The sequence below is a fragment of the Oryzias melastigma genome, linkage group LG19, assembly GCF_002922805.2.
Source record: "Oryzias melastigma strain HK-1 linkage group LG19, ASM292280v2, whole genome shotgun sequence".
NCBI lineage: Eukaryota > Metazoa > Chordata > Actinopteri > Beloniformes > Adrianichthyidae > Oryzias > Oryzias melastigma.
Genome location: NC_050530.1, coordinates 18,774,946 through 18,790,266, shown reverse-complemented (window position 1 = coordinate 18,790,266; position 15,321 = coordinate 18,774,946). Strand labels below are relative to the sequence as shown.

Below are 15,321 nucleotides of genomic sequence, written 5' to 3'. Positions count from 1 at the left end.
TCTTATCTGGGCGGGCCTTAGGTGTGTGCGCGTTTGACGAGGGTGTGTGCATAAGTGAAGCAGTGAGGGCAGAGGCTGAGGCAGAGTGATGCTGCACCTGTTCATGCTCACCTGAGGAAAAGAGAGAACTGCCTTACACCAGCAAAGAGCGTAAGAAAGGACTCCAGGCATGGCAGGACAGTTGATGTAAGAGGATTTCTGTCAGGCACTTTGTTTTTACTAAGGTAAGAAAACAAGTGTCTAATAAATTGATTATGTCCAACTTCATTGCAGTTTTTTGACTGCAGTAACAAACTTGATCAATATCAATGGGAATATGGTTTTAAAAAGAAGAAAATTGACAAGTAAGGTGTTAATAAATGAACCTTGACAGCATTTTAATCAAAAATAACAGACCATTTCTGTTTCTTAAATGTGTTTCATGTTTTATTTGTAATGTGACATTTTTAAAAGCGGCACTTATAATTATTGTATGATAAGACAGTGAAATGTCACATTAAAATTAATTTTTTTTTTTTTAGGATTGTCGCTATCTTGACTTAAAAGCTGTAAAAGAATTTTAAACCTGGACTTTGAAGCCATAAAAACCAATATGTCTGGTGCATTCCCAGAAATGCCCCAAAACAAACAAAAACAAAAGTAGCAGACACTTTGACAGATGCTGAAAAGCACAGAAAATCTTTATTTTGATCAATTTTCATAATCTCTTTGGATCAACTATGATTTAGGCACAAGGTGAGGAAGAAACCTGAGAATCTCTACTTTTAATGTGTCCTTGGAGCGTCCCTCGGCGTTACGCCGTGTCTGCAGGAAGGCTGCGCAGCTGCTTGGAAATGTCCTAGTTTGCACCAGTTTTTCTTTTTCTTGCTGTGATCTCTGAGGCTTTGCCGAGCCGCTCACCCACACAAGGCAGAACACATGGTAACTTATTAAAAAGACCTGTGGAGGGGCCTCCTTTGTGTCAACAGGAGTTTTTGTCTCAAAGGTCACATTGAAGTCAAAGTAAAAGAAACATGCTCACACATTCTGTTTCTATTATCCATTTCTCAGGTCTGAGTAAAAGTTGGTCACGTTGCTCTGTCTGATGGAGAATCAACACATCTGTGCAGATGTTGCTTAAATAAGTCATTTTTTTAGAAGAACACATTTGCTAAAGTAGTGCAATCTCGATTAAAAGTTATTTTCATTCCAGGAAAACAGGATTAAAGTGGCAGAGAAACTGCATTTTGATGTGAGTGGGATGTGTTTGCCGCTCATAGAAGCTCTATTCTCTCTATATAACACACAGGAAAACCTATCCTTTAAAATACATTATTTATTTAATCAAAGAAAATGTAAAAATATTATCTGATGCTGAGAGTTAAATATCCCGTGACGAGTGCGATGAGATTCTGGTGTCTGTGAAGGACACAGGAGCTGTATTTGCATAGGTGGCACATGATAAAAAATGACCACACCAAAGGAGAATTGCGTGCGTCTCTGCTTTCTGCCAGCCCTCATAAAGAAGACATTGTGGCCTTTGTGAAGCTCATGAAGTTCAGTTTACACGCTACAATGCATTTGAACATTGTCTGGTCAGGTTCAGGGTCTAGTTTGGTTTCTGAAGTCTTCAAATACAAAAGCATAGAAAATATGTGTTTTTTATCATCTAAAAAGTAGATTAAATGCCTTCTTTTTTTATCTTAGGTCAAATACACTTCATAAGTTAGCAAAAGAAACAGTTATTACTGAAAAATAGTTAAGGAGGCAGGTGAAAAGCTCTTTTCGCATCCATGCTGTATCAGAAGCTGGTTTCAATGAAGCAGAGTCTGCTTCATTGAAACCATGGCCGTTTTCCTCAGGGTGCGTCTATTTGAAATGTGTATTACAGCTTTGTCCTACCCTCTTCCAAAGTACAGTAAAAGAAAAAAAAAAGCAGCTGGGTGGAGACAGATCTGGAAGCTTGATAACTCTCCTCACACGTGGACTTTCTTTCACTTACATCAACAAGGGCATCCTCAAACATCCGTAAGGACGGTCAAGTAGAGGAACCTTCAGATATAAGTGAGGGATTTTGGAAGATTATTCCTGATTTATTGTCTTTTCTTTTATTTTTTGTGTTCTTCAGATGTTTTTTTTTAACTTGAAAGGCGCTTAAATAAAAAAAAATGATCATTACCGCTGTTTAATCACATGAACGTATTTTTATTTTGTTAAGGGTTCAGAATGACTAAAAATCAGCTTACCGTAACTATTTAAAGTCCAATACATCAAATAATTAACAACCTTTTTATGAAGTCCACCAAAAAAATTACAATATTTTTAAGTGAGACATAGATGGTATCAATTATTTTACGTTGGGTGGTTTGGTAAGTTTTGCTCTCAACAATGTTAAGCTTAAGATTCAAACATATTGACTTGAGTGTTCAGGAAAAAAGTACCTTATTTACCCACTGTTTCAAATTTGAACCACACATTTTTAACATGGTAACTGTTTTGTGAAGAATTGATTATCAACATAATGTGCATTATTTCAATACAGCAAGTAGTCATTTTAAGAAATAAATAACAGATGAGTTATTCTCACCATAAAGGCTAGAAAACTAGCTAAAACCTTTCCCGCAAAAAGATTTCATGGAGGCAGCCATTTTGAAATGAGCAAGAAAAGCCCCTCTACTGCCTCTAGTGGAATGATGATGAACTACAGGACAGAAAACATGGACCAGGTTATATTTAAGTGATATTTAATTTAAGGAAATTTGGATAATGAGACAGGAGGCGCAGAAATGCATGTAACATATATGATAGAAATAGTTATATGGAGTAAAATTTACAAGTTAAGTATGAAACTGATCTGTTTTATTCTCACTAATGATTAATATGTGATCAATTTCAATTATTCTTATATATATATTTAATAAAAATAATAGGCCAAACAAGTAGGTAGAAGCTTGTTAGTACAAGTAGCAAACAGGAAGTCCTGTTTGTTGACCTTAACCATCAGCAGCTTGAAAGTGACACTTTTAAAAGACAAACTTGTCAAGTTTTTTTTTTTTTTTTTTACATATAACATCACTTTTTGTAACGTTTCATGCTTCTTTAACAACTTAAACACAAGCAATAAAGTAATTTGAAGAAAAATATTTAAAAATATTCATTTTATTCAATTTATTGAAAATGATCGAAGCAGGAAAAGGTTGACTAGCCTGTTGGGCAGCATTGGAACAACGCTCTTTCTGTGTTGAACAGGTGGATTTATGTAGGGCATTTTCCAAACAGCCTACCATAAACCTGTTTATGATCCATGAGCTCAGATTACCAAGTTAATAATTGTTTCATAAGGAAGTCATTTGTTTCAGAACTATGGTTACCAGGCAACAGAGGACCACAGAAGCCATTATGTACATGCATTCACTACATACAATGAAAGCAGCTTTAATAATATTAAGGAGACAGTCCTACAGGGTCAAGTTACATCGTGACACTTAAAATAAAAAACTCTTTTGCTTTGTTGTTACATAACTCGACTGTAAAACAACAGCTTGTTTCCTGATCAGTGAGGAGCTGTTTCATATCAGCTCACAGAGGGGGATCGTGTTCTGATTATCATTAATTTATCAGTCCGACAGCAGTGTCTGGTGTTGCTCCTCATGTGGTGGCGTCTTTTAATCATGGAGATGTGCGCAGGTGAAAGCTCACGGTGGCTTTCTAAGAAGCAGTTCAAAGCTTTGTGCACACACTGCTGTTTGTTCGTTTCCACTGACAGATGAACAATGAGAGAATGAAGGGTACATAAAAGCCTTGTATTGAGCATTGACTCGGATGAGTTCAAACACCCTGCAGCAGAAACCCTGCAATAAGTGCGTTTAAGTAGGAGGTTCAAGTACTTCTATCAAGGAGAGGCTTTCATTTTTACAGTTTCTCTATATCAAGCTGAAACCATAGCTCTTATTTTTTTTTTCTTTTTGTAAAGGGAGCAGCTTTAGGTGTTCCTCAGGGATGAACACTAGGACCCATTGAATATTTATTTACTCATTCATTTTTTGTGGTGAGGTGTTTTTGTCTTTATAAAAAACAGACTTCAATGATATTTTGTTAAACTGGATTTAGTAATTCAATGGCATTTATGTTTGAAGATCCTTTTTACAGGTTTCATGTTGCATTTTATTCTTTTCTGATGTCTTTGTTGAACTGAAAGGAGTCTAACTTTCATTTTGCCATCATTTGATTTTTGCTAACCTTTTTTTTAAGAACACAGAGGAAACTTTGTTTAACTTTGACTATTCTCATGAAAATGTTGCTACACCACTTGTAGTGTTTGTTGGGTGTTTTTCTTAAGCTGAAAATTCCTTGCAAAAAGCGAAATGAGATTTGATGCACCAAACAAGCATAAAAAAGGTCAAAATAGCTAACTAATAGATTTCAGGATTTTATTTTGAAATGATCCATTTTGTCTTTGCTGTGTAATTTGTGTATCTCCGCCATCTGTGAGTTAAATCTCGCTTTAGGTGTTATCAAAACTTCCTGAACGTTGACCTTTAAACCTAGATGTGGATAACTTGGATTTAGTCAGAATATTCTCCTGACAACTGAAGATAAATTTAAATTTATGGCAGATAAAAACAGAGGGAATTTACTGGATTTTTATCAGAAAAATAGAGATAATTAAAGTGTGAACATAACTAGATCATTCTACTTAAGTATTGTAATATATATATATATATATATATATATATATATATATATATATATATATTTGGTAATGATATTCTTCTTGTGTACTGAAATATGTTAAAGATCTCCATCAATGTTACAGACAAAATGTCAAATATACTGTAGTTCATATTTTACAAGTAAAATAAATAAAATACTAAAAAAAAAACAGATAGTTTGGTTTATTCTGTCTCTGGTTTAAAGTGTTAAATGCATAAAAAATAAAAATAAAAAAATCAGCAGTGGGGCAAAGCTGGACTAATTTGGTCTAGGGTGTCAAACTCAATCGCACAAGGGGCCAAAATCCACAACACACCTTAGGTCGTGGGCCAAACAGGATAAACATTATTGAACATGGTAAAAATATATTTTTTAAACTTTAAAAACATATTTTTTAACCTAACTATGAACTAGATATATAGCATTACTTGCAATAATGTTAGTGTGAATGCTGTAAGCTGAATTTGGCCATTGAAGATGCTAGTGCTGATAGCTGAAGATGCTGAAATTGATAGCTAAAAGCGCTGAAGCTGATACGAGAAAATGCTGAAGCTAATAGATGAAAACACTGAAGTTAATAGCTAAAACCACTGTACCTGATAGCCAGCTAAAATATTAGCTGAATGCCAAATTAGCCTAAAAAACAAACAAACAAGAAACTTAGGTTAGCAAAACAGCTAGCATGGAGCTGAAATATTAGCTAAACTCCAAAATAGCCCAAAAAATCTTAGTAAATCCCAAAATTGTGAAAAAAGCTAGCAGAATGCCAATTTTTAAAACTTAAAAACTGTAACTTTTTTAACATAATTATGAACAATAAAAAGGCAGGAATATTATTCCAGACTAAATCAAATTAAACCTTAAAAAACTTTCAATAATGTACTCTCTATAAAAAATATATTTTGTCAAAATTATATAAGTTAGAAATATGCGCAAGATAACATCGGGCCATTAATATCAACAAAATAAAATGATCTGGAGGGCCGATATAATTACCCGGCAGGCCGGATTCGGCCCTCCGGCCTTGACTTTGACACATGTGCCTTAGGTGAACCTTCAAAATAAAAGCTCACTTTCGTCTGCAGTAAATCCTAAATACCAAATACAAATTGAAGAGGTGGGTTCTTAATCTGATGATTAAATGAATGTTTTGCTTTCAGAAACATGTTGTGATAGTTCTGTGGATTCAGTTCTAAGTGTTGGTTGCTCTCTGCAGGTCAGCTCTCCAGTCTCTGCTGCTGTCATGGCCGAATCAAGCTGGTGGAAGTTGACCTTCTCGAGGAAGAAAAAGTCAGAATCCAAGGTTCTGTACGAGATTCCCGCCGAGTATGGCAGCAATAATGGAAACAAGGAGCACCCGGGTGCTGCTCCCGACAGCATGGACAGCCAGTTAAATGCCCGGCTGGAGAAGATCGTAGACAAATCTGCCTCCAAGGGCCGCCACGTTAAGGTCTCACATTCTGGTCGCTACAAGGAGAAGAAGAGGGTACGGGCCACGCTGGTGGAAAACCCAAATCTGTTTCCAGAGAAGGACCCCGCGGATGAGAATCACAAAAAGAAGACGGACAAGTAGCTTGATCATGGATGTGGAATTGGGAGTCACTTCTGAGCGCTTTAACACACCCCAGTGTGTTACTGGGAAACCGCTGCACTCACACCTTAACAAACAAATCTTAGACGTCCACACATCAGAACTGGTACCAGTTCTGCTGATTTTAAAAGTTTATACAGTTTTCCTCTGCTTGTTCTGTATTTTCACAAATGAATCCCATCATGAAGGAAAGGTCCAGGCTCAGCTTGTGAACCACAAAACTGTCATTTAGTTTTTTTTAAAACTTTTATTATGAACTTTATTCAAAGAAAACTTTGTTCTTTTGATGTTTTGCAAAGAAAAAATTAAGGTGCTCCTCCTTTTTTTAAAGGCAGTACTGTAAGTTTTATTACAAATTTATGATCTAAGCAAATAAAGTCTTGATTTTAAACCCTGAGTCTGAGACATTTTTTATGCACATTCTACTAATCTGTATAAAAACTGCATTTTTTAAATGGTTTCCTTGCAATTACAATTTATTCAACATTTTTTGACAGATTTAAAATATTCCAAACAACAAAATAAGTCTAAATAATGTAAGTTAAGTAATTCCTTGGCTCAGTCAGCTCCCACGTCTACGTTACTTTAAGCTAGCGCCTCTCTCTGATGTCATTCTTTTGGGTTATCAGGTTGTTTGATATTTCACCCGAAACTTTGTTGGCATAGTGATCATAAACAAACACTGATATCAGACACTCATTGCTGTGCTTTCACGTTGAAACATTCATGTCGTTTCCAAATGTCAGGAAATTAAAAGGGGTTTTATGCAGTGAAACAAAAAATGAACTCCATTTTTATTTTTTATTAGTTTAGGCGTTTTTATTGGTTGTCTTTGAGGCGCTACTGCCCTCTTCTGGCCACAAAAGAACAGACATCTTTCATGAATGTATTTTCTTAGATTTTTAAACACATTTATTTTCTTTTTAGTTGGCACAAATGCAAACATTATTTCCTTTATTTTTTTATTTTTAATCCAGTTTATTATTTCTAAAACAACCCATCCATGTCCAGTTTAACCCACCTGACCATCAAGGAAACACATTTTCTTTACTTCCAAAAAATAAGACATTATTTGTGATTCATCATTATATTTCTAAAAAAAAAATGTAATTCTCTTATTATTTCACCAACTTATTTTATTTTTTATGCTTTTTAGTTTTATTTTATTTGTTTAATAGAATCAAAAGTATTTTATAAGTTCTTTGCAAGTCATGAGAAAGCAGAAATTAACGATTTTTTATGAAATAATATATGAAATAACTAAATATTTGTATTATGTTAATAAAATGTTTATCTGTAGGGATTCCATTGGTTTTTATCATTTCTACCAGAGTTTATACTGTAACATAATTATTAGAAGTGCTGTCAATTCTCCATAACTACCATAAACATTACAGCGCTTATCAAAACAGAAGACTTGGCAAAAGGTGAATTATTTTTTATCTTTCCATGTAAGTGCAATAAAGTCATAACTGTGTGGAGCTATCAGGGTTCAAACAGATCCCCTCTTTCACATAGAAACTAAAATGTTCCACTTTCCATATAGCTATTAAACGATAAGATATGGTTGTTGCACAACTTCGTGGAAAGTTATGGAAAATTATAGACCTGAATTTGAAAAAAAAAAGAAAATAGACAAAGTTTAGATATTAAGTAGCTGGAAGTTCAATCCCAAGTGCTGATCCTACGAAACACAATTTGTTCCAAAGGTCAACAGAGTTTAAATCAACAGTATTGGGCTGTCAATCATTACCTTACAGGAGCAGATCACTTTTCTGTGCGGCTTAATACATTTTCCTCCCATCAACATATAATGAAACGTATATTACAGTCAGGTTGAGCTGCACACGTTTAGCTGCACACTCAGTTTAGCTCAGAGACTAAAAGGTGACATGTAGGGACACCAAAAACACGGTCAGCAGCACTTTGACATGTTGTTTCATATGAGCTGTAAAACTTCTCTTGATCACACGACATGATGAATGAAACTTCGGTGGACGGTCCGTCGTCATGGAGACAGCCGCTGGTACACCCAGCCTGCCTCCGCCTCGTGCTGAAACTCCCCCAGTTTCTCCCCCTCCTTCATTCTAGTGAAAACAATGCGGTCGTGAAGTCTGTTGGTTTGACCTTGCCAGAACTCTATGAGGTAAGGCTTTACAAGGTAACCGCCCCTGTAGATGAAAGACAGAAAAACAGAAATTCAAAGGTGTGGACGACGAGGGTAACAAGTAAGAGCTGACAGTGTTTTATATTAGACTTCATTACTTTAAAAACAAAAAATATGTTTCTGTGAGGTGGATAATGATTAAAATAGATTCAAATTCGACAATAACCTTTCATTTTTATACAAAGTTCCTTCAAAAATTTGCAAAACCAATGAACTGTGGTTTGCATTTTACAGTTCTTGATGTTACGTAATATTGAATGCATTAAAAAAAGTTTCTGTGATTTAAAAAAAGAAAAATTAAAAGGTATGAGTCTTTTTTTTTGGTTATTGCAAAATAGATTGGTCACAATTTCCATTTACCTCTTTAAAATACTCCAGATGGTCAAAAATAATTTGACTCCACTTCTCTTTTGATATATTTTCAAAGCGTTTTTTAAATTATGATTGATTGTGCCGTTTTAGCCTAAATTTATAAAAACGGTTGTTTTCTAGGACATAGTTTCTGCAGTGTGGCAGGAGTTCATCAGAAATCAACCTCTGAGTTGGTACAGAGCAATTTTCTGTTTGAGTGGAGCAGGGAGTTTGTAGCTCACCTTGTGTATATTATACATCACAAATACTTTCTTTTTCAAACAGCAATTTTGGTCACCTCGCAGTTTACAGTGATTAGAATAAAGAAATACTCAAATATATAATTAATTTATATATATATATGTCTGTCATCATCAGAAAAATATACCACCACAACAACATGGTAAAAACACCAAAAACCCTTTTTTCACTGGATTGGTTCTTCAACTAAAACAGCCAATGTGTGGCAGTTCATTTATGGCCCCTATACTTACAGTTTTGAATACACAACATTTTTAATTTTGGCCAATCATGTAACCACTCATTTGATTTTCTGCATCCTATATAAATTCTAAATCCAAAATGGGCCATTTGTTTCTGTATATGACATTTTCAAGTTTACATTAAAAAAATCAAGTGAACAATGAACCTCAGAGGCTTACCAGTAGTCAGGCATAGGAACCTCTTTGTCCTTGTACTTCTCCTCCAGTTCTGCGTTCTTCTGCCGTAGATACTAAAAGAATTTGAGAGAAATGAGCAATGAGAATGTTTATGTTCGTGCAGAGCTGTGTATGTGACTGTACATGAGAACTGGACTGGGTGAGACTGATGTTACCCATAGAAAATGGCTCTAATGAAATGAGTCAGTTCAGTCACCGTTGTTTTGTGATGCACACATCGTCATGTTAAGCTACTTTCAAACCACTGTGAAATAGCAACCTGCGTTCGAACGACCACTTCCAATGAAAATTCTATGTAAACATGCATATATGAGTGTTTCGGGCTCCAAACTCTAAACTTCACATGTTGCTATGCAAGGTTTAAAGCCAGTTTTTGGGCTCTACAAACAAAATGCATGGTTGTTGAATGTGCGCTAAAAGTTAAACCAGTTGAACTTTGGCCAATCAGAGACTAGGATTTGGTATTGCTAATCATCTAAAAATCTATCATAAAGGAGAAATTAATATTAATATTTTTCCACACCCCTACCACTTAAAAGCAGGCTTGAATCTGTCAATCAAACGTTTCTTACGTTGAACATGAGACTACATACTTTTATTGAGGCATCTGATTGGTCAGTTTATAACTTTAATATGTTGTAATAAAGAAAAAATATCAAGAGAAAAAAATGAAAAAAGAATTATCAAGAACATGTTGCACCTATGGCATTTTGGCAAGTACTTCGTGTTTGGAACGAGAAGGGGTCACTCGGTCCGGTCCTCATATACAGTCAATGTTGGGTACTCACGTCTCTGTTGGGCACCGGAGTGCTCTGTCGGCTCACAACAGCTCCGATCTGGCTACTCTTGGGCCGTGAATGGAAGTAATCACAGGAGCTCTGGAAGGGGATCCGCTCCACTGAACCCTCAATTCGAATCTACAAATCAATTTATGATTATTATCTGATAAATGCATATATTGGGAAATTTTCCATTATACCTGTCTGTTAAGGGGCTCCCAATAGAAGACCAGGCAGGCATATGGATTACTCTCCTGAGGACATAAAACATAAAAAGATGTGCTTTAATATAATGCCTAGAAGTAAATGAACTAGGAATATGATGTATCTGCATTTTATGTGATTTTAGTTACTTTTCAAATTCAGGTGGAGGCGGAGCTTGCTCTTACCAGTTCTGTTCCTTTTCTGCTCTCATAGTTTGAAAAGAAACGGAAACCTTCATTGCTGTAGCCTTTCAGGAGGACCATACGAGCTGATGGACGGCCATCCCTGAACAAACATAGGTAAGGCTGAAGGTTAAGAACTGTAGAAATAAAGCTTAGTTTACATGCATTTTTCCTACTATGCTAAAGGATTATGACATGTTTATGTTGGTGCTTTCAACCAAAAATTAAAGGTTAAAAAGTTAAACGTTTTTAGTGACAAGTGGTTTACAGGTTAAAAAAAGTCATTTTAATCATGAAATGAGACCATAAATTGTTATAAAAGTGCTGAAAATTAGGACAAACACTGAGGTATTTTAAACTATCTCCTGAATCAGATTGTTATCCTCCCATTATCTTACAAAGTTTCTTAGATCTCCCTCTGTTTCATTATTTATTTCATGTCCTTCACAGGTCAGATAAAATGCAACATCTCTCCAGTGTCTCTCAAATCTGCCACAGGATCTCCTGCTGGTTGGACATGCTGACAAGTGTCCATATGGATACTGGTCCTCTCAATGTGGTAGCAGCTTTCTTTAAAACCGAAAACTGTCTGGATTTGAGTTCATTTCTGATTATTTTAGTTCATGACGCACAACTCATGGCCAACGGTGCATAGAAACCATAGAAAGTCTTGTTTTTTAGGTTTGCTTCTCTATGTGCACACATGTGCAGAAATGGTGGGAGGAGTCACCTTGACTTGGACTACATCAGCTCAGATTCTGTGCTAGAGACACATCATCGACATGTTTTGTGGGTCCTTTCCTCCTTCTTAAAGCATTTTCAAGCAACTAAACTGTTGCAAAATTATTAAAATAGGGCAACAAATCAATTATTCCCTATTTTATTCTTTAAATTGATTAAAATTCACACAAATATGACTTAAGTCAGGTTCTTACCTGTTTGCAGTTGCAATGCACATTGCATTTGGCTCCCCAATTTCAGGACACTTTGTGGCTTCATCAAACCAATTTCCAAACTGTTTGATTGGGTCAAAAGACACGAGCTGACTCTCCTCAAAGCACTGTGGATCAAACATTCAATGCATGTATAGATTTTTTTGTTATCAGTTTTTCATCTCAGCAAATGGCGCATGCACTTTTAGAACAGAAAGGTGTAAAACTACCAAATGTATTTGATCTGCAGGTAGGTCATCCTGCAGCTGCACGTGATGTCTAAAATGCCCCACAGAGAACACTGGTCTCACCTCTTCGTCTCCTCGGTACTTCTTCCTCATGTTGCTCAAATCCATGCTGCTTTCGTCTGTGGTGGATTTCCTGCAGAAATTCACAGCAAACGTGTTTTGTTTCCACGCTGTCGGACAGTCCTGAAACGGCCTATTTTTTCCCAGCAGACTGAAATGATTTAATAATTTCGCACTGAGTATGCGCCTCATGCTTGTCAAAACGACTCTGACGTAATCGGCGTCTTACGCAAAAGCGTCGCTTCAGGAACTGCACTGAAGAAATGACAGAATTAAATTTTATGCCCAATTTTACGGTTTATATGCACAATTAAGGGTAAATGGAAAGTATTTGAGTTGAGTGACATGTTGTTGAGTTGAAAATGTTCTTAAAATGAAATTTATTAAGAATTTACAAATCTTTCAACATTTATTTAAGACAGTTTTCCTATTGTCGAATGGCAATGAACGCAACGCCTGCGAACACGTCACTTCCTGTAGAGAATTGAAGATGGCGGCGACCTTGTGTGCAAAACTGTTGCCAAAACAGGGTAAATGATTACTGAAACTGTTTTAAAACGTATAATTATTTGTGAGTTGATTTGATTTCTGGGACTAAAGTTACGTCAACAGTAGAAGGCTTGACTCCGTTAGCTGCTGCTAGCTTAGCATCAGTGATTCAGCTCCTCTGTGTCGCTTTCAGGATGGCTGCCCCTCTCAGTCAGCGTTCGGCACGGCTCCAAGGCGGTGACCCGCCACAGAAGACCTCAACATATTCTCAAACAGAAGCTCCTGGCTGTCACGGAGTATATTCCCCCCAAGAGGGACGCTCCTCCCGACGCGTACCCGCCCAAGACTAAACGTGAGCAGGAGGTAAGAGGAGACATCACCCTTACTGTCAACTTTACTACTCTGCTGCCTTTAATAACATACACAAAGATTTTTATTTAAGTAAAATGATCTTTACACTGAAAACAATTGATGTGCACATTTTTTTTAATTTTAATTTTATTTTTGATAACCTGATTATATGGCATAATTGTATAATTTCAATCATCTTTTTTTGTCTTTTTTTGCATAAAAGCAGCATGTTTTATATTCCTGTCACATTCCTTTTTGACTTTATGTGCATGAAAACCTTTAGGCTGTTATTTATTTATTTTCTCCCCCAATATTTAGTCAAAAGTTATTAATTTCAGTTTTATCTGCTGTTTCTCTACAGAGCTTGTAAAACTAATATATTTACTTATTTTTCAGTTGTAACTCTCTTAATAACTGTTACACATTTTGAACAACATTAGATATTTAAATGGGATAGTCCAATGTTCTAAAATTAATCATTATAGGATCTGTGGTACCAGAATTTTGTGTTTATGTGAACAATTGCATAATCTGATAACTGCAGAAATCAGAAAATTGGCAGATTCTTGGTATTATTTTAAAATGTTGATGGAAATTTGAATTTTAGTTCGAGTGAGGTCATGAAACTTTTATTTAAAGATGCTCTGTGTTAGATATAGATTTTCTGGTGGCTAATTTACCCCTCAGTGCCTGAAAATCAGAAAATCTACATGACAGAATATGGAAGCAGACTCTTAAAGTCTTTGTCTTAAAACTGAGCTGGTATGACAAAATACTTCAGAAGCATCAGTAGCTTTGAATTAGTGTATTTTCCTGTCAGCTCTTCCTCATAGACACTGGGCATGTCATTATGTTATTTATTGTATTTAAGTGCTTTTTATTGTCTGTTTTTATTATTATTATCTGTTTTTTGAGCTATGATTATAAATCAATTTCCTCGTTGTGGGATCAATTAAAGTTATATGTATCTACCTGAACCTAACATGGAGTTATGTTTTTTTTTATATTGTTCACAGTTACAGTAACAGGTTGCAGTTAAAGTTTTCAGATTCATTTTCTTATCACTTTAGTTTTTAAATTCTGATCCTACGGTATTGTCCATTTTTCCTTTTGTAAAATGCAGTTGTCCAGGCTTTTCACGCATTCTCTTGTGTTACCATCAGTGTACCGGCCTGATGTTGCTCATTAAAGAGGATTTGAAGAAAGTCTTCCAAGATAATAAAATGATTGCTGTGGTCCAGAACAACAACAGCAACGCCGAGGACATGTTGATTCTGAGGCACAGGCTCCACAAACACGGCATCACTGTCAAGTTCTTTCCCAACCAGGTAAAGCTGATCTTATGTCCTGAATCAATTCAGTTTCTATTAAACTTTTCAAAATCGGATTCAATGTGATTCAATTAAAAGGTAAATCGTTCATATTTTCATTTTAAATCAAAATTTTTGTGGTTCTAAGATTTTTTTTAAACATAATCAGGGATTTAAACTCAACAAAGTTGTAATTGTAAGATTGTAATTGACAAAATTATTAATTTTTCACACCAAAATACAGAAATATCTTTAAATTCAAGGTTTTGACAAATCTGTCTTGCCTGTTTTAAGTAGATTAGATGGAACTTTTTAAACCCAAGTGTATTTTTAAGTGTTTTTTTTTTTATTATATTTCAGGGAAATCATAGTTTCAGAACTTACTTTATTTTCTGTTTTGATACCTTTTTAATCCTGTTGTCTAACTTTCTTGTTAATTTCCTTCAGGTGATGCGTTTGTTCCTGAGCGACTCTATTTACGGCAGCATGGCTCCTCTTTTCATCGGTCCGACTGTGTTGTTTGTCAGCAAGGAGCCAAAGGTGCGAGAGATGCTGTCGACACTGAGGGTCAGCCCACACATGACTCTGTTAGGTAAGACAGAGCTGATGCTCCGTGATGTTAGTGTGTGGAGAGACGGGACTCATCTTTACCATCTGTCTGCAGGAGCCTGCATAGACAACACACTGCTGAGCGTTCAGGGCGTCGTCGGCTACTCCAAACTCCCATCGATGACGGTGGTGCAGGGCGAGCTGGTCAGCGGTCTGACCATGCTGACCTCACACACCGTCTCGGTGCTGCAGCGCCACCCGGGCCACCTGTCCGCCCTGCTCCAGCAGTACATCAAACAGCAGAGCCCGGAGGCCGCTTCGGAAGCTAAAACGGAGTCAGCAACGTAGAAATTCACGGAAATATGAACTAATGATGCAGCTGGGGATGAGGAAGTTCAGATGAACTCGTTGCACACTTGGACGTTGTTTGATTTGGTTCCAGAAAGACTGTTAAGGCGGAAAACAAGGAGTGAAGCTGCAGCTTTTATTGCTGCTTTCAGAGCATCCTGATGGTGTTAACGATGAGGCAGTTTCACAAAAAATATCTGATTTTTTTTTTTTTTTTTAAGTAAATAAACTATATGAACTCTGTTTGCGCAGACTCTTATCTTTACATTTTATAATTATTCGATTACACATAAAATCCTGCAGTAGCATGACATTTCAATCATCGTAAAGGTGTTCCCAGTGGTCTTTTAATCATGATTTTGCTGAAAATAAAAAAAAAATCTGTTTT

General features: G+C 36.0%; 3 protein-coding genes across 3 annotated transcripts; 2 read left to right on the top strand and 1 right to left on the bottom strand.

Annotated features, from left to right (window-relative positions):
- Positions 1-40: 40 nt before the first annotated feature.
- On the top strand, positions 41-6,680 carry prr15lb (proline rich 15 like b). Its single transcript, XM_024285310.2, has 2 exons — positions 41-224; positions 5,909-6,680. Exon 2 carries the CDS (start codon positions 5,936-5,938, stop codon positions 6,263-6,265), a length of 330 nt encoding a protein of 109 aa, XP_024141078.1. The 5' UTR covers positions 41-224; positions 5,909-5,935; the 3' UTR covers positions 6,266-6,680.
- A 394-nt stretch (positions 6,681-7,074) lies between these two features.
- Positions 7,075-12,103, bottom strand: pnpo (pyridoxamine 5'-phosphate oxidase). The gene is made up of 7 exons (XM_024285309.2): positions 11,890-12,103; positions 11,582-11,706; positions 10,650-10,749; positions 10,461-10,514; positions 10,270-10,398; positions 9,464-9,534; positions 7,075-8,454 (listed from the first exon to the last, which is right to left on the bottom strand). Exons 1-7 carry the CDS (start codon positions 12,076-12,078, stop codon positions 8,292-8,294), a joined length of 831 nt encoding a protein of 276 aa, XP_024141077.1. The 5' UTR covers positions 12,079-12,103; the 3' UTR covers positions 7,075-8,291.
- A 158-nt stretch (positions 12,104-12,261) lies between these two features.
- Positions 12,262-15,176, top strand: mrpl10 (mitochondrial ribosomal protein L10). The gene is made up of 5 exons (XM_024285308.2): positions 12,262-12,416; positions 12,569-12,738; positions 13,890-14,054; positions 14,484-14,628; positions 14,701-15,176. The coding sequence occupies exons 1-5, from the start codon at positions 12,377-12,379 to the stop codon at positions 14,931-14,933; spliced, it is 753 nt and encodes a 250-aa protein (XP_024141076.1). The 5' UTR covers positions 12,262-12,376; the 3' UTR covers positions 14,934-15,176.
- Positions 15,177-15,321: the final 145 nt, after the last annotated feature.